Source organism: Tenebrio molitor, chromosome 1, assembly GCF_963966145.1.
Source record: "Tenebrio molitor chromosome 1, icTenMoli1.1, whole genome shotgun sequence".
In the NCBI taxonomy this organism is placed as follows: domain Eukaryota; kingdom Metazoa; phylum Arthropoda; class Insecta; order Coleoptera; family Tenebrionidae; genus Tenebrio; species Tenebrio molitor.
Window position 1 is genome coordinate 43,122,522 of NC_091046.1, and position 26,218 is coordinate 43,148,739.

Genomic DNA, 26,218 nt, shown 5'->3' on the forward strand with positions numbered 1-26,218 from the left:
TTTACGACCATGGTCGTCATCAATGTCTCCACAAGTACCCCGCTGTTAGGCTGTCAATTCCAAAACTATTGCGGCGATGGTTACTTCGTCATAACGAGTGTGTGCCGATCGACGACTGCAATACTCACCGTGCACTCTTGCGTTTTCGGTTTTCAGTAGCCGGTGCACTCGTTCTCGACTACCATCACTTATCTTAACTGGCATGTTGCGTTATTTGATGTCTGGATGGGCGATTGATAAATCGTATGGTAACGCAAAGGTACACACTCGACTGCGAAATCGATATTTCCATATTGAAGAACCATTAGAATCCAGTCCACGTGCGAGCGTCATCGACAGATAAGGCTGGCTAATTTGCCTCCGCTTATCTGGACTTCCGCGGAACTGCTCCTCGACACCGCTAAAACCTAAAAACACAGAAAATCGCACCCGAGGATGTGGCGGGCGGGTGATTGCACTGGAAAACTGAAAAATTACAGAACTTTATTGTTCGTAAATACATACAAGATTACAATTTATCGAATACCATATCACAAAGTAAAGATGTATAAATAGTGCAAATGATTGTAGGTCTTGTGAGAAGTTAATTTGTGCTACAGTCAATGAGAGTCGCACCGTCATGCGGCATTGATTCCTCTAACAACTCTTCGTGTAAATATAATATGTCAGTATAATATATAAAAATTATTTATCAACCGTATAACTGTTTCATAAATTCTTCACTTAAAATTTACAATAACAAACAGTGAAATTAGTTCTAACAGATCAACCGGTGAGGGGTTTCTGCTTGTGGGGACAGTTGGCACGGAAAGACGCTAATTGGCAGTGCTGCAACTTAACGTTAAACGAACAAATGCGAACAGCGAACGACATACGTCAAGCGAAATACAAATGATCGTTACTGGCCTGTTAAATTCCCGGCAAAAGTCCACAAAATTGGACTGCGACGTGTTAACTTGGAAAATTGGGCGTTTTCAACGCATCGCACCGGGGGTTCCATCACATCGATTACGTACTGAGTTGAGAAGAAATGTATTCAAGAGTACAAACGTTTATCAACGATCGAATCTTTAATTTCCTTCGACTTTGCTCCAACTCCTCTAATTGGTGATTTGATTTGTAATACGCAGTTGGCTACACTGGTCACGAACTGTCAAATGGTGACATATTATCCGATCTAATTTGAATTTGTATCGGTTATTGGGAAAAGTCTCGCGAATGAATCAAACGATTTAAATCTTAATGTGTCAAGTGCTAACTGGAAACTGCAATACTGTCGTTTGTTTTTGGAACATAAATTTAAAAAATTCATTCAACCGAGTTCTTGCATCAAAAATTCAATATATCTTATCTAAACAGCAACAAAGAGATTGTGTTATTTTCCTGCGTGTGAGACCATTCATAATAATTTTAAAAAATATGCATGATTTGTAAAAAAATTTGCATCACGAAAAACGCAGAACTTTATTAAACATTTTCATTAGAAAGAGTAACTACATAACAATTTTACTGTTTTTTAAACGACGGAAAAGAAGTCTTTATTTTGCTTCGATTCCTCTAATTTGATTTTTACGACGCTTTGCTGGTTTGATTGATAAGACGAAGTTGGCTAAACTGGTCTTCATGTGACAGATGTCAATACGAACTGTAAAATAGCGACATTTCATGCACTCCAATTTTAATTTGTATCTATTATTGGGAAACATCTCACGAATGCATCAAATAATTTGAACTTTAATGTGTCAAGCGCTAACTGGAAACTGTCATATCAGTTCACGTCACTTGTTTTACGGACGTAAACTAAAAAATCGTTGGAAACCTACAAATTCGGCATTCTTTAATTCCTAATCTATGAAGTCTGGAGAATCTTATCAAAAGAGCAACAAAACGATTACGTTATTTCTCTAGTTGTCTCTATGAGTAGGTACTATTGCGGGCAAAAAAAGTGGCAAATTTCTGTCAGTTTTGAAAAAATCGATGTAGTTCAAGCTTTATTGTCTTTTTTTTGACACTTTTCCAGCTGACAGTTTAAACATTTATTTTTTGTAATTTGCCTCCATTTTGATTCTCTAATAGACATATTAACGAACGCGACGTCATCATCTGGGATGTCCTTATAGCCATTATTTCACGGAACATTTTACGAAATTTTTTAGGTTGGCAAAGCTTGATCCGTCATGCGTGTCAGTTTAAATTACAAAATGTGCAAAGAATTATTTATCAAGATTTATCAGGCAACAAATTCATGACCGTATTTTTGGCAATTTCACGTATTTCAGCGGGCGTACATGAAAGATTATCTTCCATATTCGTGTTTTGTGACAGAATTTAGATAAAACAAAAGGCGACTTTGAAGACTTGATCAAATTTTCACTTTTAAGATTAAGACATTACCAACCGCCACAAAAATCCCTAAATCGAGGAAAGTAAACATTTTTGTTTAAAAACGACTTAAAAAGGGCAAATTACAAAAAATAGTATAAAAAAACTCGTTCCACAAGACCTTGAGGGACTCATTCTTTAAAATAACTCGTTTTTTAATCTTAAATTCGTGCTTCAAGACTGGTCTTATGAAACTTGTCTTTTAATATACTATTATATTCCTATTTTCCTTTTCCAAATGCGCTCTTCTTTTGATAAAGGTAGATTTTGACTTACAGTCGAGAGCAATAAATTTTGGTCGTCAAGGTCATTGTTTGACGCAATCGAAGATGTCGTAAACATCATAACCTATCATCATGTTGTATGACATTAATTGCCATTTTTTTCTCATTTTTTGAAATTTTTAATTTGTGACAATCTAACCAAATTTTGAAATGACATTGACGACCAAAATTTATTGCTCGCGACAGTACAATAATTCCCTACAACCTACAGTACTTAATGACAACGTCAATCAATTCAAAGTAGGGTTAGAATCAGATAAGGGTTATTTCACATGAAAAGTCAAGACAATGACGTTGATGTCCCACTTTTTTTGCCCGCAATAGTACTTGATAATTGTAAAAAACTTTGTACGACTTAAAAAATTATATTTTGGATTTTCCTAAACTTCCATCAATAAAAACGCAGAAAAATGATATTTGTTCAACGTTTTGACTAGAAAAAGATAGAGCAATAACTAATTTGCTGTTGTTTTTTACATTTTAAGAGTGAGTACAATGGCCGGCAAAAAAACTAGCCATCATTTGAATGTCAGTGTCAAAAAAGCATTAATTACACATTTGGATTTTGACGTAACACAAAAGTGATGGTTAGTTTTTACTGCCGGCCATTGTACTAACTGCTAATTAAGAATCGATTAAACTAATTTCTTTCAACAATTCGATTTGTTGTGTCATTGCTTTATACATATACATATATTCAACACTACAATACAAACATTTATCAACGATCGAGTCTTTACTTTGTTTATTTTGCTTCAATTCCTCTAATTCGATATTTTGGCGCTTTGGTGATTTGATTTGTATAGTGCGATTGGCTACACTGGTCTTCATGTGATAGATGTCAACAAGAACTGTAAAATTGTGACATTTTAGCACCGGCCTGTTTAAAAGTGTAGTTTGAGTGATCCCCGCAGAGCGCTAGTGTACGGGCGCTTTTTGGGGATATTATTCATCTTAAGTTTTTGTCACCGAGAGTTTTTCTTGTTCAAATGACATTTTGAATTAAAAGTCAAAAAACTTTGTTTTATTCTTATTGTTCGTTGTTTTTGTGTTTAGTGTTGTTATTGTGCTGTTATATTACGCATTGATTATTATTTAAGGGTGACGCGCCCGTTTTGTGGCGGAAATTGGCTCTTTTTCGAAAACATTTTCATAATGCATTTTTAATGAAATGAACAGGCCGATTATAATATATATAGCATGTCGTGTTTTAGCCAATCCAAGTTGAATTTGTATCTAAATATTATAAGGAAAAATCTCTCTAACTAATCAGACCAGTTCCTATCACTTGTTTTGCGAACATAAACTGAAAAATTCTTGGAAAATTACACAGTATTTGATAACTACTTTGTGAAACTTAAATAAAATAAATTAAATTACCTTCAAGAATTCAGTTTATCTTATCTAAAATGCAATAAAATAATTGTGTTATTTTCCTGTTTTCTGCTTTGTCTTATAATTAAAAAAAAAACTGCGTGACTTGTGAAACATTAGATTTTGGATCTATGGAAATATCTTATCATTAAAAACGCAGAAAAATGACATTTATTGAATATTTTCATTAAAAAAAGTGGGGAAATAAGCGAATTGTTTTTCAAATCATTTTAAGAACGAGGGACTGCAAATACAGGTGCTAATAAATCCATCAAACTAATTTCCTCCAAGAATTCGAATTGTTATCTAAAAGGGAGCAAAGAAATGAAGTTTTCTCATCTTATTTCCATAAGTGTCATTTTGATGGAACACCTGACACTGAATCTAGTTGAAAGCGTCGCTTTTCGAAATAAATGTAAAACTCGATAACAAATTAAAAAAAAAACATTTCACGTTTTAAGTTTGGAAAAGTTCCGGTTTTTGATTTATGCCGTTTTGTCAATTAAAAAAAATCAAGTCTAAGCTACATGCGCAGCTTAACAGGCCAGTAACTGTAATACAACGTACTGAGCGAAGTAAAATACTAAATATAAAATATAAATAAAATTTTGGTATCGTGTAACAAATGACTTATCCTAACAACAAAATTATTGCGTTTCAAAAATATTTTGCAAAAATGCTTAACTATGTTATGAGCAATGGAATAAGCAAAGCCTCATTATATATAGTGTGGCTAGTGATTACTGGAGTAACTCAACGTAATTAGCTGGGAAAAGGCCATAAGTACCATTAGGAGCTAAACCTTGCCACCATCCTTCGTCTACTTGATCTATGTTCGTAATTATATCACCCGGATCGAAAGTAATTTCAGTGTCGTCCACTGAAAGCAAAAGCTGTACAAAAACGAATAAAAACCGCACCGAGAGCTTACCGGCTTGGTAGTCGTACAAGGCCCTGGCTTGCAGCCCTGGAGTGCTAAATCCGTAGAGATACTCGTCGACGAATTGTTGATCTGTGATTTGTTCGACCGGCTTCTCTTGCGCCATCTCTTGCTTGCTGACCTCGACGTTGGCCGGCGGAGTGACAGGACTGGCCAGCGCCTTCTTGTCGACGTCTTTGGGGGACCGCTTGATGGTCGAAAACTGGTCGCACTCGTCGTCGCTTGGGTCGTCGGCTCTGCTGGAAGTGTCGACCGGGGCGAGATGTTGCGCCTTCAGGATCGAGTTCCTGACGGGTTTTTCGGGAATTTTCTTGACCTGTCCGGCCGCGGTGTGCTCGAACACCGACCTGGCGTCGATCGTCCTTTGAGCTATCAAATCGTGAGCTTCTTGCTTCCGCTGGTTCCGCAGGACGTCGCTCTGGCTCACTTTGCTACGGTAGTCGTTCTCGAAATCGTCGTAGTTGGCTGAAACGGGAAGCGGTTGGGCGGCGTCCTTCTCCGCCTGTTTGATTTGATCGATGTTGTTGTTCCTGAGGGACATTTCAGCGTCGCGCTTCGCCGTCTCCTGCAGTTCCCTTCGCCGCAACTCCTCTTCGTTTTTCTGTCTTTCGAGTTCTTTGCGGCTCCGCTCCTCCTCGATGCGCTTCTTCTCTTCCTCTTCCTCCTTGCGCCAGAACTGGTCGCGTTCGCGCGCGTTGATCTCCTTGATGGGGTTCACCCGCTGGTAGGTCGTGCCGACGGGCCCCGTCGGCTCGATGATCTCGGCGCGAGGCGCCTTGAAACTGTACGCCGACCCGGACTTGGCCACTTTTTCCACGATCAGTTGCGGCTCGACCTCCTCGTCGTTGCGAGCGTTGATGGTTAAGTGGGCCCCCGGGAAGAATTTCTCGATGTCTCTTAGGTGATTGGCTGATATGCCTTTACGCAGCGTGTTGGCGCCTTCGCCTTGCCAATTAATTAAAACGAATTTGTCTAAGGAGGTTTTCGGATCGTCTACTTTCACAAACGCGTACATTATCTTGCAGCTGTTCAGGTCTTCTGTTAGCTCTTCTATACCGCCGGAGCCTTTACTGACGAATTTTAAAATGTTTGTCTGGCCCTCGTAGGCGAACAAGGCCCTAAACAAGTTGATATTAGGAGTGGGTGCCCATGATCCTAGCCCGAACGTTATTATCATTTCCAGTTTGCTACTTACCAATTCGTGTCCGTCTTGTTGTCCAAAACGTCTTTCCAAGCTGATACCAGCTCATCGCGGTGTTTATCTAGGTTTATCGACATGATCTTAATTCATTAAAACCGGAAAATTAACACTCCTGTACGAAAACAAGATAACAAATCACCCACCACAAACACCCAGCATCCACCTGCACTTGACAGATAAAATTGACAGCCAGTGATACCAACCAAACTATAAAGCAGACGAAGATTGACGAAATTAATAAACAATGATGTTTCTTCACAATTATTGCTATAACATAAATTTAAAATTACATAAGACTTTATTAACAGAATTGGATGATAAACGACTGGGCAGCTGCAGAATAGCAGAATACAGGAATACTCAATGTTATGCAATGTGCTATACAAAATATGTTCTTGGGATGTTGTCACTGGACTTGCACTGGACCAACATTTGTAGAGTGTGTTGCATATTTTTGTATCCACACATTATTTTAAATGTTCCAACATTCATACTAAAACTTTATTACAAGATAATATAAAAACATACAGCTAGTCTTTATATTAAAAAGCGTAATTAAATTTACAAAAACATTAATCTACGAGTTTTAAATGAATCGGTAAAGATAATCAGTGAAAAATACCTCCAATAGTCCAGTCAATAAGGTCAGAAAAGAAAACTAAGAGGGTTAAGGAACGACTTTTGTAGCTCAAAAACGCATCTCGAAGAGAGGAATCCAACGGCGTAAAATTCCGTGACACACGATGCTTAATAATATGTATAGTAATGCAAGTTGATAGGTATTTTCATTTAGTTGTTTATAAATAATATAATCAAACATATTCATCTTATGGAACAAAATTACTGCGCATAAGTGTAAAAAATATGTTTTTGATAAGTATATCCTTATGTCTTGGTCCTATGTAGAGTAATAAGTATCGGGTGTTTTTTTAAATTGCAGTAATTGCACTCGTAGTAGGCGTTGAAGAGTCGATGTGAACGCACCACTCGTGTAAAACGTCAGATTTAAACAGCTGATCAGTGATCCGTAACCCGTATAGTGCATTCACAATCGACTCTTCAACGCCTACTATGAGGTGAAATTTAAAAAAACACCCGATATATAAGAGAAAGTAGGCTCGATCCAGTTGCATTTCAATTAGCAGCCTTGTTGCCACAGACTTTGTGAAGTGAATGCTCAACGAGTAAATGCAAGCAAATCTAAATATGTAGTTAACATACCTAATATTTATATTTTATTTTCACTCTAGAAACATTTTGATAATGAGCAATTTTATTTAAACGCAACAATTTTGGAAATAACAGTGCAGCCAATTATTAATCGACAAACGCCCCTAGGAACGAGGATGGAGCCAACTCTATTTAAATACTAATTTTAATCCTATGATTGCGACATTAATTATTATCAAACATTTTCCGTACAAGCAAACGTTTTCACCGTACGAATAGAGGGGGTTGTCACGCATTAGCGTCTAATACATAGAGGATTATTCCCGTAGAGTACATACCCGCGAAAATTTAATGTTATGCAACACAAAATACCAAAAGCTCAAATTTCTGGATACCATATTTAACGTTTTACAAATAAGGAATAAAAGTAGTTTCATTTAAAAGTTAAAATGAAATTTTGTTCTCTATCTAAGGTTATAAGAAGAAATATTACAAGAAATCAACGTTAGACAAAAACGTTTTACGGCACTCACCAAAGATCAGAATAATTTCTTGAACAGATGATAAAATCGCGTAAACTGACGTGAGAATTTTTTAATTATGTCAGACATCATGGATTATAAATTATAATAAAATCAAATCAAGGCGCTGTTTTAAACTGTATTTTGTGTTGCATAACATTAGATTTTCGCAGGAAATCTACGGCGAATAACTATAGTAAATTAAAAAAACTCCTGGACTGTCAAAATTAAATGAATTGGAGCAATTTAATAAAGTTTATAAAAAAACACACGACAAACTGAAAACAGGCAACAAATTAAACAACAACCAAAATCATCCAAAATAAACGAATCTGTTTCATTTATTCAGAATCGGAAGAAAATTATTTAACATTTGATTAACACTTATCTGAAAAATTTTGATTTGTGAATCACAAGAACGAACACCAATTATTATTAGCGGATTATGGGCGGATTTCCGACTTGACGCGTTGTTAGCTGACACGATGTTAACTAAGTTTTATACAACCGGGCCTTAAATAATTTTGCAATTTATTTGACAATGTCAATTTAAACAAATGAATAGTTTGAAAAATTAAAAAATCATAGATGACAACTGGGCAATATGAAAATAACTAGTGATTTAACCAACCTAACAACTGCAATTTTGATTTTGACAGCCCAGATGTTTTTTGAATGGACTTTATGTATATTTACACCTACATAGATATTTTTTAAAAACTAAAAAAGTTATAAATCTCTTTCAATTAGCTCTCGGTCAAAATTCAAGATTGTCTGAAACAGAGAAAACATTTTCCCTGTTATTTTTGTGTATTCTCTGTCTTGCTATGAATACTAAAAATAACCAGCTTGTCCTACAAAGTTTGATTTATTATTAAAATAACACCTATAGTTATTGCTTATATCTATTGAATTTTTTTTTAAAAGTGGTAATTATTTAAGAGTAAATAAGATATTAATTTATTTTGTATAATTGTCCCTTCTAATTTAAATATTTTCAAATATTTTTCAAGATATAGATATCGCTGCAAAAAAATCGTAATTGTGTATGTTATTACAATATTTCGTGCAGGTAATAAACTAAATCTTGCACGACGATCTGAATTCGATTTAAAAAAAAATCGTTATGCCTCGTTTCAAGTTTTTCTATATTTTTTAAAGCAATAAAGTACCTATCGCCTTGCATTGAAATGCAATTGAAAACCAATGAGCCCAATAATCGCACCATGTAATGTATACAAATTGGCCAGAACTGGTGCTAACACAAGTACATAACATCTCTTCCTTTCTCTCTTCTATTTTCTTCGTAGCAACTTTCTAAATGCTGAAACCAAAAATAAAAACAAAAGAATTAAACGTTATTGTGTCATTCTTTCCAGTCGTCATTGAGATGTTTTTAACTCACGTACCTCCTATTAGCTGCTTTCAGTATATTCTTCGTAAAGATGTTTATGAAAACTTTCTCAATTGTTTTGCCATAACAATTTCATTTAAGTAAAATTTCAGTTGGAGAAGTTCTGCTGTAAAGTCTAGCCCTAGCCATGAAACTATAGCATTGTCTTCCACACTGTTTCTCAGTCTAATATTTTACATTTCCTTTACTTTTTTTAAGTCAGAAGCAAACTTTTGACGGTCTAATCGGGTCTCGATTCGTAAAGACATCGTACCTCTACGTATATTAGGGAGCTAAAAGAAATCGCAAGATACCAAATCAGGACCATAGGACGGTTGTCTTGAAGTGACACAGTATGAGGTAAAGCGTTCTCCAGATGCAAGATAATTTCACTAGAATTTCAATTCGTATTTTTACATTACATAAGTATCCATTCATTTTCCCAAGCAACAGTTTTGGGAAAAGGAATAATCGCCTTTTCCTCTAGACCGTCTTTCTAAAAATATCTCCCAAATTCAAAAAAACCGAAAAGTCGTCGAAAAAGTTTTGGCCTTTCACAAACTCAAATATAAGTGAGCATCGTGGTGAAAATGATAATGCAGGACTGCCAAGTATTCGATCAGAAACCTTTCATCTTTTATTTTTACACGGGAAGATACTCGTACGTGTCATTTCCTGTGCATTTCCTGTCTTGCTACGAATACTAATAGTTATTTTCATATGAGTAGCGCTGTCAGATCGTTTTTCAGGTTACACACCTTTAAATTTAAGTGATAATATAATTTCAAATATTGTTAAGCCAAATATACCTGACACTCTAGCAAATATAAAACAGAAGTCTTTACATGGGAGATACTTTAAAGAACTGGAACAACCAGAAATTAATATGCATGGCTTAAGAAATCAAATATTCACCCTGAGACGGAGGGTTTTATATTTGCAATACAAGATCGTGTTATAAATACAAGATATTATAAAAAACACATATGCGGCTTACAATCGATAATTGATAAATGCACCGTTTTGGCTCAAAGCGAATATAAGAAACGTCATGATATATTCGCTAAAATTATACACATGAATTTAGCTGTTAAATTCAATTTATTAAAGAATACACAACCACATTATAGTTATACACCAGAAAGTTGTTTGGAAAATGATAATTACAAATTATATTTTGATAGAACAGGTTTAACTGACATTCCTATTAAGCATAACAGACCAGACATTATAATTTTAAATAAACAACAAAAGCAAGCATATCTTTTAGATATAGCTGTTCCAAATTCACATAATATAACACAGACATATAACACAAAAATTAATAAATATTTAGAGCTCTCCGTTGCTATGAGAAATCTTTGGTGTTTAGAAAAAAAATCGATTTTACCATTTGTAATTTCAGCAACGGGAATAGTACCGCAATCTCTTTTTAAAAATTTAAAAATTCTAGATTTAGATAACACATTGGTAGTTCAAATTCAAAAAGGTATATTATTATACTCATGTCATATCGTGAGGAAATTCCTTAACATTGACACAAAACATAAAACACAAAAAAGTCAAAATGTGGAGGCGAGACGCCGGTAATTATGTGGATTAGCACTGCACTATTACTTGATAGTAATATCCGTAATAGTGTATGTACTCCGGCAAAATTGCCGTGTCGCCGGGTGGTGGAGGGTTTAGATAAAATAAATATATAAAAAGTCCTAAGTATTTCAGAGCAGTTGGTTACCATATTAATTTATTTTGAACAGTTCTTCCTTCTGATTTAAATATTTTCAAGTAGTTTTCCAAATATCAATATCGGAGCAAAAAAAAAATATAATTGTTTATGTTAAGTACTATAATATTTTATGAACATAATAAACTAAATATGGCACGACAATCTGAATTAAATTGAAAAAAAAATCGTTATGGCTCGTTTCAACTTTTTCCATATTTTTAAGACAAAAAATTACCTCCTTGCCTTTTCTATAGAAAATTAATGAGTCCAATAATCGCAGCGTGCAATTTGTACAAAGTGACCAGAAAAATGTTTGCACTGGTGGTCCTAGTACGTATACATAACATCTCTTCAATTGTTTTGTTGAGTCGCACTGTATATAGGGCAACATTATCAACTATAAAATCAACGGTACCAGCCAACCAAACATCATTCACCAACTGGTCAAGATGAAATATCAATGTGAATGATGAAACTCGAGTAAAAGCAAAATAATAATTAAATATTGTTGTATCATTTTTTACAGTCGTCACTGAGATGTGCTACCTTGCTTCGATATAATTATTCTTTCTAAATAGATTTATGGAAACTAGTTTCATTGTTCCGCAAGTAAAATTTCAATTGGAGAAATCCTGATGTGAAAGGGCAGGTGTCAAAATACAACGTGATCAAGAATGACTGACCCACGAGTGCCAAAAAAGGCCAATTTACACACGAATGAGTTGAATACAACGTTTTTTTGTTCGACTTAGTCCTTAAAGGCTCCAAATCGCTTAAAACCTTTAAAATTAGCTTGACGTTTCATTTTGACAAGTGGTGACATTTATCAAAATCCGTTCACACAGGAGAAAATTCTCAAATTCTGACAGTCGAACAAAAAAAAAATATATTGAGAACCAAGTCCCTGAAATCCTGAACACCAAGAGAAAGAGAAGAATACAACGAGGGATTTGGAATAAGAAGGTAAGAAGAACGCCCAAGAAGAAGAAAGAAGAATAAAATGAATAAAGAAAGATATGACGACAAAATGGATTACGTGATAGAATTTAAAACAGAGATGAAGGAAATGAAATGAAAAATGGAAGGTGGAGAATGGAAATGGGACAAGGATAATGATGACGGAATTTGTTGAAGAAAATAAGTTAAAAAAGACAGAATAAAAGCGAAGAGATAAAAAATCGTAAAACAAAGCATCAGAATGGGAACCTAGAATGTAAGTGGGACAAATGAGGGGATGATTTGAACTCTGGGTGAAACAATAAAAAAATAGAAAATAAATATACTTGCGTTACAGTGAATGAAACAAGAACAATCTGGAGTAAGTACAACAAAAGGATACAATTTGTTTAATAGCGGAGGAGAAAACAGATATTTGAGAACAGCCTTCATTATTAACGAGGAGGTAAGAACCGCAGTGATGAAATTTGAAGCTATTTCAGACAGAATATTGTAAAATAAGAATACAAGGAAAATATAGGAAAATTGTTTTAGACAACGTCCACGCATCTACAGAAGACAATGATATAAAAGACAAATAAGTATAAATTTTACGATGAGGTAGGAGATTCTTGCAAATTTTGATTTCTTATTAAAATAACACATTTAATTAAATCTAAATTCTCTAGTGGAAGAAATATTTTAAAAGTATTTCAATATAATTATTATTATCGCAGCAAAAACATGTCATTCTTTATGCTATTATTTTATTTCATGAACGTAATAAACTAAATCTTGCACGACGATCTGAATTAAATTGAAAAAAATCGTTATGGCTCGTAACAAATTTTTCCGCATTTTTTAAAGCAAAAAAAAATTATCGCCTTGAATTTTCTATCGAAAATTAACGAGTCCTATAATCGCACCGTACAATGTGTACAACGTGACCAAAAAAATGTTTGGGCTGGAGGTCCTAGCACAAATACGTAACACCTCTTCAGTTGTTTTGTTGAGTCGCACTTTATATCCGGAAACATTATGAGCTATAAAATCTACTGTACGAGCCAACCAGACATCATTCACCAACTGGTCAAGATGAAATTCATGGTCCTATTTCTACTTCTTTCTGCTTACTTCGCAGCAACGTTCGCAGGATGCAGAGGTAAGATTTTTTCGAAAACTGACAAGAAAAGTTTATATTTACACAACTATATTATAATAACGCCAAGCAATGTATTTATAATGTTTACATACCGTAAAAAACGTTTACATCTAGAACGTAAAAGGATGTCGCATCCTGCAATTTTCAAAAGGCAGATTATCGTCATCTCTTCCGGAAATCATTTTTAGATTTTTACTATTTTACCTCTAGTACCTACCTACTCAAATAAAATCTCCCAAAATCCCAACCGAACGTTACAAAATTATAATCACAGATTATTATAAATATAATTTTTCTAATTTTGACATATAAAGTGACACTTTTCAAAATTAATTGACGTTGGGAAACGTCACACTTTTCGTAACTGGTTACGAAAAGTAAAATCTTTCCTAACTGGTTAGGAAAAATTTATTGTATCATCAATTTGACACTGTCATATTATTTGTTTTTAAGCAAAATAACCGTGCCTACTTACCTACTTGATATTTTAACACAAGAATAATTTATTATTAATGAAATTCATTACTTCGTTTAACGTTTGAAGAAACTTTTTTTTTGTCAAAATTAGAAAAAATCTTGTATGTAACACGTTAGGAAATGCAATTTTGTGTAACTCGTGTGATTTTGCGGGATCTCGCTGCGCTCGTCCCGCAAATATTCCACTCGTTACACAAAATAACACATTTCCTAACTGGTTACATAAATAGCTAGTTTGTTTCATTTCTTTTGTTGCTACATGATTGCTATCAGAATTAATTGGTCAGAACATACTAGATTTGATGTAAATAGCTATAATTACATGATGAACTGATGGATAACATTAAACTTTTCTTCGCTTTTTACGAATGTTTGGCGACAGTTTTCGAAAAAAATGCTGTTTGATTCTGGATTGCGAAATGCTTTTGCATTTTCGAATGATTTCATTCTCAATTGCAAAAGAGTCATTTCGCAATCTAGAATCAAAAATAACTATTTTATACAAATTATAGATTTTAATAAACCAACGCGACATCAAACTAGGCAATATGTAATGCCGAGTGCACTGCCGATGCCGGTTCCAGTTGCTAAAAGAATATTGATGAAAGATGTATACCAAGCTATGAAGGAGGGATGAAAATTTGCACATTCATCGTCAAAAGATCTATGTAAAATGATGAAACCCAAAATAAAAGCTAAATAATAATTAAATGTTATTGTGTCATTTTTTCCACCCGTCTGCAATTGGTAACAGTCAAGGGCGTAGCAATGATTTTTTGCTGGGATGCAATATTTACTCCCACTATCCAAGTTACAAATCGGAAACAGATATAATTATTGCTGATATATTAAAAAATATGGGGAATGCTTAATTAAAGAAAACGAAAAGTGTTGAATTAAAGAAAACGGAGTGTGGATTTATTAAAAACATAATATACTTTTTCTATTTTGCAACTTTAACACAGTCAGTATAACACTCAAACGGGTTTCGAAAAGGAGTTCTTTTCGATACTGGTTTCAGGAACATTTACTGTATTATTAAGATTTATTAAAATTTAACATAAAATAACATTTTTAATTTACAATGCGAAAATTTCCGATAATAATGCGGAATCTGGAAAAGTCCCCCGAATGCTTGCAGCGTTTCCACGTTGAATGGCAAGGGAAATCCTCTCAAAAAGGAATTTCTTAGATTTTGAATCCTCTGATTCCGCGATAAGTCGGTCTCCGATGACATTAATAAAATCTATTGTTTCTTTGCACCAAAGGCCTAAGGTTTCAAAGGCTAAACCTTTAAATATGTAGTTTGACGAAATAATTGAACGATATTTGTTATGTTTGCGTTTGCAAGCCATTTCAGCGGCAAAACCTGAGACTTCAGATGTTTTCAATACGTAACTGTCTGCAAGTGTATCTACGACAGTAACGTCCCAAACCAAAGGTTGACCTTTATTCCACGGTACTAAAGTCATCCCATCAGGGCGTTTTCCGTCATCACGAGATAGTCCGTTTGGTTCTAAAGTTGAATTAACATGAATAGAAGTCAAAGACCGGTTGATAATAGAATTAATTTCAGTGTGTCTTGAAAATCTACCACTGCTTTTGGAACAACTTAGACTGTGAATACCAATTTCATCAACTTTCGCATTGCATTTGCAAATATGAGGTGTACAAAGATTACAACCCAATCTTAAACCAATACAAACTTGGAAGGAAGTGTTATCTAAAAGAGTACCAATATTAGGAGAAGGTATTGCATGTAACCAAGATCCTGATTCTCTGCATTGCAAAGCCTTAAAACGAGCCAAGTCCCTAGATGAATTAAAGATTAAGTCATTGTCAATTATTCTTTTGATATTGATATTATCCCAATTCTTCTGAAATTGTGGAATTGTTGGTCTTTCGTTCTCATTTTCTACATCCCAGACTGCTAAAGCTTCATCATAATGGTGAATAATAAGCTCATTATCCTTTGAATTTAGTAATTGAGAAACAAGCTTTTTAACACCATGAACTGGAGATAGGAAAGCAGGGAGGCAAATATCGGAAATGCGGCGAATTCCCAGTCCACCAAATCTAATCGGTAAAGTGGGCTGACACCATTGTAAATCAGTTAAACGTAAATTAAGTATTTTTTCTAAAGAAGACTTTAAAGAAGAATCAATGGAATTAACGTAATTAGAAAATTTCCAAAAAGGAGTTGTTCTTAATAAAAAATTAAATTTTGGTATGAAAAGACAGTTCTTGATTAAGGTATAAGCCACGTGTCTGCTAAGAAATTCAGCTTTATTTAAAAGATTTTCAACTGTAATAATAGTTTTTTCGACAGTGTTTTTGAAGCCTTGGTCAAAGATTGGAGAGCCTAAAAGAGATAAACTTCCTCGGTCACAAATTTTAATACCTGGTGCTAAATTTTGAAATTCCTTTATGACTTTTAAATCTGTGTCTCCAGAACAGCTAAAGATCTCGCATTTGTTAAAGTTTAATTCAAGACCAATTTTTCTGGATAAATTGATAACTTTCTTAAAGTCGGACAAAACTACTTCTGGGTAATCAGCTACGGTTCCATCATCTAAATACCAAATATTCAGTTCAGAATTCAAAGATAAAATAATTGGTTGAATGGCAAGACTAAAAATCATACGCAAGGATCTCCTTGTTGAGCTCCAACAGAAGAAGAAATTAAATGATCACCAAAAAATAAAGTTGAAGGATTCCTATAGCATTGATAAAGATAAGGGTAAAGAAGTGGGGTATGACATTGGACTTCTTTCAGAATACAATCTCGTTCGACTGAGTTAAATGCGTTTTTGAAATCTAATTTAAGAACAACTTTGCTACGGTTTAGGTCGTTATTCACAAAGGTACGTGTAGTATGAATTGCTGCTTCGCATCCTAGTTTAGTTGCCACTCCAAGTTGGTGTGGAGATAAATACGAATTTACAATATTACGACTTTGAAAACAAGCAAGCTTTGAAGTCAATCTTCGTAAACAGTTTCCTATAGCGATCGGTCTAATTCCTCCATCTTTCTTATGAAGGGCGCATAAAGACGCACCATATAATAAATGACAAATTTCTGAAGGAAGTTGGCCAGACAATAAAAAATTGCATAGTTTTGTTAAAGCTCTTAGTGCCCGCTGACCTGCTTCGCCCGCTGATAAAGATATAATATCTTTCAAGTATTGTGATCTCATGCCATCTAAACCTGGTGAAGAACCGGCAGGAAAGGAATTGATAGCTTCTCGAACGTTTTGCTCATTAACTATTAAAGAAAAGTCTCCCGTTTTGAAAGCGTCTGGAAAAAAAAGTTCGCGAGATGGTGAAGGATGCTTTTTTTTTAATTCTTCAGCAACATCTTCATTGAATGAAGCTAATGAGTCATCCGAGGACAATAATTTAACAGCTCCTTTGATATCAAAATCGGCTACTTTTGCTTCCACTTTCTTAGCTAGTGATAAATGTGTTCGTCTCTTAGAAGATGTTCGTATTTGAGGTACTTCAAAATTAGAAAGATTTTCTTTTATATGCTTATTCAATGATTTATCAGATTTCTCGGCTACATTGAAAGCTCTATAAGAGAATAGCAAAAGATCCTCAAATGAAGAGATTGATTTGGTTGAAAGACAATTATTAATAATTGAACTTAATTTATCAGCAGCTAAATGTCTACAAGCTTTAGGCAATCTTCTAATAGTTGGTAGCTGCTGTTTTAAATTAATAAGCAATTTTGTGATAGAAACCGTTGAAGAGAAATTAGAAGAAGTTGGTAGGTTACTATTTGTATGATACTTATCTACGTGAATTTTCAATCTGGTATTATCCTTAAAAGATTTTCCAGGACACAAATTACAATTTAATCTTTGTTGTCCACTAGAATGATTATCTTGAGATCCGAATTGCTTCTCATAATCCGTGCAATTAAATGAAGTGTTATTAATTTCTTCAGTTTTCCTTCTTGTTTTATTAATTTCTGAAGAAAATGATTTTGACGAAAACGATTGGCTCATTAGTCCATGAATCCTTGATCTATGAATTTTAAGGCCCTTTTCCTTTTTGAAATCTCTGTTGCAGTCTTCACATCGAAAAACTAATTTTTCTCCAGAAATTTTATGACACTTTTTGACGTTTCCGAATTTATCTTCAAGATTAGCGTTCGAAGGGCCTGCATCAGTTAAATCTTGATCACTTATTTTCCAATCTGTTGTTCGTAGACGAAATCTTGTGTCTTGAGGATATTTAAACTCAAGATAACTATTACTTTCTTCAAGAGAATTTACTTAAATTTTTAATGTTGGCAGTGATTCACAGTGAGTAGTTGCTGAGTAGGTGATCACTACACTTCACGACACTTTAAATTCAAAACTTGCAATTGTTCGTCTAGTTACCACTATTACCAACCCTTCTTTTCTGCCAAATTAATTTTCCTAGCATTATGTTTCAAACTTTTTTTTAATTTAAAATAGGGACAAAATAGAAAAAATATTGTATTACACTCGTTTTATAAGCCATTTTGTCGCACTTGTTTGCTTTATCCTCGCTGCACTCGTCGTGCTCTTAAAAACGCGTGCGACAAAATGGTGTCTTATAAAACTCGTATAATAAATTACTATTTTGAATAACATTTTCTTACAAAAACCCCAATAGAAGGAAGGTACCGTACTTTTGTTAATAAGCTATTTAGCAAGAATTTTTAAGTAAAATTTGGCAGAATATTAGATTAGTATTTTATAAATCAGTTTCACTTTATTTTATACTACATAATAAAATAATTGCGGAATTAATTTTAAAAATATTAAGTATAACATAATTACATAAACATTTTTGTTTTATAATACAAAAATTTCCGATAATATTGCGGAATCTGGAAAAGTGCCTCGAATGCTTGCAGCGTTTCCACGTTGAATGGCAAGGGAAATCCTCTCGAAAAGGAATTTCTTTGATTTTGAATCGCCTGATTCCGCGATAAGTCGGTTTCCGATGACATTAATGAAATCGATGGCTTCTTTGCACCAAGGGCCTAAGGTTTCAAATGCTAAACCTTTAAACACGTAGTTTGACGAAATGATTGAACTATATTTGCTATGTTTGCGTTTGCAAGCCATTTCAGCGGCAAAACCTGAGACTTCAGATGATTTCAATACGTAACTGTCTGCAAGTGTATCTACAACAGTAACGTCCCAAACCAAAGGTTGACCTTTAATCCACGGTACTAAAGTCATCCCATCTGGGCGTTTTCCGTCATCCCGAGACAGTCCGTTTGGTTCTAAAGTTGAATTCACATGAATTGAAGTTAAAGACCGATTGATAATGGAATTAATTTCAGTGTGTCTTGAAAATCTACCACTGCTTTTGAAACAACTTAGACCGTGGGTGCCAATTTCGTCAACTTTCGCATTGCATTTGCAAATATGAGGTGTACAAAGATTACAACCCAATCTTAAACCAATACAAACTTGGAAGGAAGTGTTATCTAAAAGAGTACCAATATTAGGAGAAGGTATTGCATGTAACCAAGATCCTGATTCTCTGCATTGCAAAGCTTTAAAACGAGCCAAGTCTCTAGGTGAATTAAAGATTAAGTCATTGGCAATTATTCCTTTGATATTAATATTATCCCAATTCTTCTGAAATTGTGGAATTGTTGGTATTTCGTTCTCATTTGCTACACCCCAGGCTGCTAAAGCTTCATCATAATGGTGAATATTAAGCTCATTATCCTTTGAGTTTAGTAATAAAGAAACAAGCTTTTTAACCCCATTAATTGAAGATAGGAATGCAGGGAGGCAAATATCGGAAATGCGACGAATTCCCAGACCACCAAATCTAATCGGTAAAGTGGACTGACGCCATTGTAAATCAGTTAAACGTAAATTAAGTATTCTCTCTAAACAAGACTTTAAAGAAGAATCAATTGAATTAACATAATTAGAAAATTTCCAAAATGGAGTTGTTCTTAATAAAAAATTAAATTTTGGTATGAAAAGACAGTTTTTGATTAAAGTATAAGCCACGTGTCTGTTAAGGAGTTCAGTTTTGTTTAAAAGATTTTCAACTGTAATTATAGTTTTTTCGACGGTGTTTTTGAAACCTTGGTCAAAGATTGGAGAGCCTAAAAGAGATAAACTTTCTCGGTCACAGATTTTAATGCCTGGTGCTAAATTTTGAAATTCCTTTATGACTTTTAAATCTGTGTCTCCAGAACAGCAAAAGATCTCGCATTTGTTAAAGTTTAATTCAAGGCCAATTTCCTGAGATAAATTTATAACTTTCTTAAAGTCGGATAAAACTACTTCTGGGTAATCAGCTAAGGTTCCATCATCTAAATACCATATATTCATTTGAGAATCCAAAGATAAAATAATTGGTTGAATGGCAAGACTAAAAATCATGGGACCGCAGGGATCTCCTTGCTGAGCTCCAACAGAAGAAGAAATTAAATGATTACCGAAAAATAAAGTTGAAGGATTTCTATAGCATTGATAAAGATAAGGGTACAGAAGTGGGGTATGACATTGGACTTCTTTCAGAATACAATCCCGCTCGACTGAGTTAAAGGCATTTTAAAAATTAATTTTAATTTATTACATTATTTCTTGCCCAGAAGGTTTTATAATCATTAGATAGTTACAAAATGTTCGACAAAATTTTTATGATCGTCTTGGTTAGTGTCTTGCATCATTTCTTTATTTGAAAAGGTGTCCATTGAGAATTGTTACTGTTTGACGTTTGTTGAGTTCACATTACGTCCGCCTACTTGGCAATCTACGTGGTAAAATTAATAAACTCCTTTTTGCTCTAATTCCGTGATTATTTTGTTTTGTACGATGTGCCAAACTGAAATTGATTTATAAAATACTAATCTAATAGCCTACCGAATTTCACTTAAAATTCCTACTAAACAGCCCATTAACAGATTCTAAATTTTTTAGCATGTAAATCCCTATGGCCAGCGTTAAAAAAAAGGCACTGTACTATCGTGTCAAATAGTATATTATGCATTGAGGGAGTGAAGTGGATGATTTTTACCCGAGGTGCAGTTTGTAGACCGAGGGCGTAGCCCGAGGGTTCTACAAAGCACTGAGGGTAAAAATTACTCACTCCCGAGGTCCATATACTATTTTTTGCACGACTCACCGATTTTAATAGAAAAAAGCCGAAAATTTGTTAATTATCACTAACTGTCAAGCAAAATTGAAGTGTCATGTTGACAGTTAAAAATAATTTTTAACTTTTCGGCTTTTTTCAATTAAAATTTTTGAATCGTGCAAATAATTCCTCGAATTAATAATAGAAACGTTCTGCCTTTGTATGCGGCTATGCCTAGATCTAACACCCTACTTCGTGCACCTATTCAATCTATGTCAAGTCTGTATAATGCAGTCTGTAAAGATTTTGACATCTATTGCGTTTCTGGGTGTTATTTTCGAAAATCTCTTACGATCTATTTTGTAAATAAAAGTTAGGATGAATATCATTTAGCATTAATTTAGTTTCATGTAATATTATGGGTGTTACTAATGTCATTTTTTGTCATTTTTGCTCTGTAATTGGTTCTTCCAGAACTATTGGGCAAATAAACATTATTATTATTATTATAGTATCTGCACCTCGGGAATGCATGATTGTGACCGTCGTTGCTTTGTAGGACCCTCGGGCTTCGCCTTCGGGCTACAAACTGCACCTCGAGTGAAAAAAAAAATTAATTCGAAATAAATATGTGCCATAAAAATTTGAATAGGCTATGGTTTTATGTCCAAGGGGAAAAAAGAGCCACTTTACTCTATACAATCAGGGAGTAAATTTTTTATTTTTTGTTTCGTATCCCACCTCCACCCGGCGGCACGGCAATTTTGCCGGAGTACATACACTATTACGGATAATACTATTAAGTAATAGGGCAGTGCTTATCAACATAATTACCGGCGTCTCGCCTCCACATTTTGACTTTTTTGTGTTTTATGTTCTGTGTCAATGTTAAGGAATTTCCTCACGATATGACATGAGTATAATAATATACCTTTTTGAATTTCAACCACCAATGTGTTCCCTAAGTCCAAAATTTTTAAATTTTTAAAAAGAGATTGCGGTACTATTCCTGTTGCTGAAATTATAAATGGTAAAATCGAAATTTTTTCTAAACACCAAAGATTTCTCATAGCAACGGAGAGTTCTAAATATTTATTAATTTTTGTGTTATACAGGCTGTTTGATAAAAAACGCCTCAACCCATAACTTTTTTATTTATTATCCGATTTCAATGAACAAAAAAACCAAGGATATGGTTTTTCATGCGCTACGAAGCAGCCATAAAATATATTTTTTTTGGCGTTATTTTCAGTAGCTAACGATAGTCAACTTTTTTTTTTTTAAATAGACATGTAGTTTTTTAGGCATAGTCTGGTAAAGTATTTTTTTCTGAATCTAAGGATGTATTAAAAGTTATCGTTTGGTCCATAGCTGACTGAAAAAAAAAAAACAATTTTTAATTGTGGTTCAGCTTATTATGAAATTTTCGAGTGTGCCGTGAAAAACAATTGGAATACAAATAGCAACAAATGTCAAGTGTGAGTTTGAAAAATTTCACGTGCAATCTTGAAAAGTTTTATTATTATTTTCTTGGAAAACATGAATAATAATAATAAATATTATTATTTTTTCTATTAAATTTTTGTTTTTGACTAATTACGATTTTTATTACACTCGAACATAAAATAATAGTCAAATGACTGCTATTCTGCATGACTGACAATGTTGTTATTTTATACTTAAATAAAAAAAGTTTAAAAAAGCAGATGAAAAGTTCTAAGTTGACGTTTAGATGACATTTATCGTACTTTGTATTCCGATTGTTTTTCACGGCACTCTTAAAAATTTTATAATAAGCTGAACCACAAAATTTTTTAAATTTTTTTTTCAGTTAGCTATGAACCAAATGATAACTTTCAATACATCATTAGATTCAGAAAAAATACCTTACAAGACCAAGCCTAAAAAACTACATGTGTCCATTTAAAAAAAAAAGTTGACTATCGTTAGCTATTGAAGATAACGCCAAAAAAAATATATTTTTTGGCTGTTTTGTAGCACTTGCAAAACCATATCTTTGATTTTTTCGTTCATTGAAATCGGGTAATAAATAAAAAAGTTATGGGTTGAGGCGTTTTTCATCAAACAGCCTGTATACAGGCTGATTTACGTAGCCCGTTCATTAGAAACGTTCTGATTTGCCCAAATCGTATTAATATGAAAATTGGTAGTTAACTATAATCGACTATTCCAAATTCAAATGAAATATTTTCAAACTGGTGGCACTTTCGGAAATACCGGAAATAGACGCCATCTTTATTTGTCTAAATGGAAAGGCATCATTTTGACTTCACATTTCGATTCTACGTTAAATTCTGAGTTTAGAACGTCTTTTTGTCAACACTTCTGTCATCGTTTTTGACCTATGTCAACTTTTTTGCAAAAAAGCGAGGTTGCAGGGCTTCATTAACAAATTTATAACTCTTGAACCATCGGAAATAAATAATTGATTTTTTTTAGTTGAATTCGTAGACCTGGCCGATCTTTTCCGCCATTAGTGAAATTTTTTTATGTTTCATACGCCTACTGAAATTTTTCAAAATTGCTAATCAAAAAATGTCAAAAACTTCATTTTTTTAAATGGCAACCACCATTTGAGACACTAGATATAAATGTAAAATTTAATTCTAAGCCTACTTTTATTAACATTGTGTATGCCTATTCCCAGCCGTTTTGGCGTAATTTCGATTTTTTGAGTAAAATATTCTTTTTTTTTATCAAACAATTGTTTTATTTGAATTTTTATTCAAAAATCACAAGCAATAAACAGTAGATAACAACGAAATAATAAAAAATAAGCAAATTAACAAAACAATATTTTCAATGAAATCATTTACTTACATTAAAATATTTTTTTGTTAATTTGCTTATTTTTTATTGTTTTGTTGTTATCTAATTTTTATTGCAATGCTATTTTTGAATACAAATTCAAAAAAACAATTGCTTATAAAAAAGAATATTTTATTCAAAAAATTGAAATTACACCTAAACGGCTGCAAATAGGCATACATAATGTTAATAAAAGTGGCCTTAAAATTTAATTTTACATTTATATCTAGTATCAGAAGTGGTAGTTGCCATTTAAAAAATGAAGTTTTCGAAATTTATTGATTATCAAATTTAAAAAATTGCAGTAGGCCTATAAAACATAAAAAAAATGTCGTTGATAGCGCAAAAAAGCGCTCAAATCTTTGGCAAGTCAGTAAAGTAAAAATAAATTATTTATTTCTGATGGTTCAGGAATTATAAATTTTTTAATGAAGCCCTGCAACCTCACTTTTTTGCAAAAAAGATGACATAGGTCAAAAACGTTGACAGATAAGTATATATTAACAAAAAGACGTATTGAACTCAAAAGTTAACGTAGAATCGTCAAAATGGGGCCTTTCTATTAAAAAAAAAAAGATGGCATCGATTTCCGGTATTTCCGGAAGTGCCGCCATTTTGAAAATATTTCATTTGAACTTGGAGTAGTCGATTATAGTCAACTACCAATTTTCACATTAATATGATTTTGTGAAATCAAAAAGTTTCTAATGAACGGGCCACGTGAATCAGTCTGTATGTCTGTGTTATATTATGGGAATTTGGAACAGCTATATCTAAAAGATATGCTTCCTTTTGTTGTTTATTTAAAATAATAATGTCTGGTCTGTTATGCTTAATGTGAATGTCAGTTAGAATACTTTTCAAATCTCATGACACGCGAGATGCGCGAAGGCGGAGTCTAGTGAGACAGATCGGTAGCAATCGGGTAAACCGATCGGTCGCAATACTGTCCTAAAAAAGTCCTCCAATCTTGCAAGAAAGTGGGAAAGTTATATATACTTGTGTGACAAAATAATTTACCTGTAATTCTGAAATTTTGGTAAGAGGCAAATCACTTCCAGCAAAAACCTAATCTTTAGTGTTACTTGTAGTATATTTGTATTATCCCAGCACCTAGTAGAGATCTTAGCACTCCAAGCGGCTAACCATAAGATAAGTAACAACTTTATCAGTACAGGTAGTATCCGGAGACGAACAACCCCCGCTCTAACGTTTGGTCTTGTGCGCAGATTCATCCCGCGTGTCACGAGATTTGGCACCAGCTCTAAAACTGTGCGATCAAAATATAATTTGTAATTGTCATTTTCCAAACAACTTTCTGGTTTATAAATGTAATGTGGTTGTGTATCCTTTATAATACAATTACTTATTTACATAATTTATGGTGACAGGATAATTAATTATTGCGATTATCATCTGCGATGTTCGGCAGTGTATTACGAATAAACATTTATATAATTTATTAATTTATTTTGCAACAGTTGTTCCTTCTGATTTAAATATTTTCTTGTAGTTTTCAAAATATCGATATCGCAACAAAAAAAAAAAACATAATTGTTTATGTTACTATAATATTTCATGGACGTAATAAATTAAATATTGCACGACGATCTAAATCACATTGAAAAATACGTTATGGCTCGTTTCACCTTTTTTCCATACTTTTGCCTTTTCTATAGAAAACTAACGAGTCCTATAATCGCAGGGTGTAATTTGTACACAGTGACCAGAAAAATGTTTGCACTGGTGCTCCAAGTACATTTACATAACATCTCTTCAATTGTTTTGTTGAGTCACACTGTATATCGGGAAACATTATCAACTATAAAATCAACGGTACGAGCCAACCAAACATCATTCACCAACTAGTCAAGATGAAGTTGATGGTATTTCTATTTCTTCCTGCTTACTTCGCAGCAACATTGGGAGGATGGTTTAGTAAGTTTTTTTTGAAATTTTTGAATATTTAATAATTATATCACTTTCAATAGACGGCGAAATAAGAAGATACCCACCAACCTAAAAAGGTGGGATGAAAATTCTTACATTCATATTGACAAAAGATCTATGTGAATTGATGAAACCCGAAATAAAAGCAAAATAATAATTAAATGTTTTTGTGTCATTTTTCTACTCGTCACTGAAATGGTATTACCTCACTTCGATAATAACAATATTTCTTTCTAAAGATGTTTATGGAAACTATTTCCATTGTTCCGCAAGTAAAATTTCAGTTGGAGAAATCCTGATATAAAAGTCTTTCGGGAACCAAGTTCCTGAAATTCTGAACACCAAGCCACTGGAAAATCAAATAAATACAGATTGAGAAAGTAGCCCCTACACGAATGAAAAAGGAAGAAGAGAAGTATACAACGAGGGATTTGGAATAAGTAAGTAGGTACGAGTAAGAAGAACGCCCAAGAAGAAGAAATGAGAAAGAAGCCCAGCACATAAAAGGAACAAAAAAAAAAGAGTGTGTGCTTAAGACCGCACGAAGGAGTGAAAACTTCTATGATGCTCGTTTCTGATTTTAAGTAATATGTACCTATTCTATAAAAAATATATCATTATGGATGACTTGGAGGAATAAGGAGCAAGGCATAAATAATTAATATTATTTCAATCCAATGCCGTTTTTAAATAAACATTAAAAATCTGTATTTTTCAATAGAAACTGCAAATATGTCCGCTTTTAGAGGTACACACTGGCAAAATTTGTGAGGTTAGGTTTG

The 26,218-nt window shown here is 33.6% G+C and overlaps 2 protein-coding genes and 2 long non-coding RNA genes across 8 annotated transcripts in view; 3 read left to right on the forward strand and 1 right to left on the reverse strand.

Moving 5' to 3' along the window:
• Positions 1 to 26,218, forward strand: part of LOC138133353 (uncharacterized) — a 175,259-nt gene that overhangs the window by 127,267 nt on the left and 21,774 nt on the right. The window lies entirely within an intron of this gene.
• Positions 467 to 6,385, reverse strand: Abp1 (Actin binding protein 1). Its single transcript, XM_069051070.1, has 3 exons — positions 6,176 to 6,385; positions 4,972 to 6,098; positions 467 to 4,920 (listed from the first exon to the last, which is right to left on the reverse strand). The coding sequence occupies exons 1-3, from the start codon at positions 6,256 to 6,258 to the stop codon at positions 4,781 to 4,783; spliced, it is 1,350 nt and encodes a 449-aa protein (XP_068907171.1). The 5' UTR covers positions 6,259 to 6,385; the 3' UTR covers positions 467 to 4,780.
• Positions 11,140 to 14,280, forward strand: LOC138133280 (uncharacterized). The gene is made up of 4 exons (XR_011160304.1): positions 11,140 to 12,207; positions 12,289 to 12,396; positions 12,486 to 13,092; positions 14,082 to 14,280. It is a non-coding gene; the product is annotated as an uncharacterized lncRNA (long non-coding RNA).
• LOC138141625 (uncharacterized) lies at positions 24,187 to 25,598 on the forward strand. The gene is made up of 2 exons (XR_011163219.1): positions 24,187 to 25,424; positions 25,478 to 25,598. It is a non-coding gene; the product is annotated as an uncharacterized lncRNA (long non-coding RNA).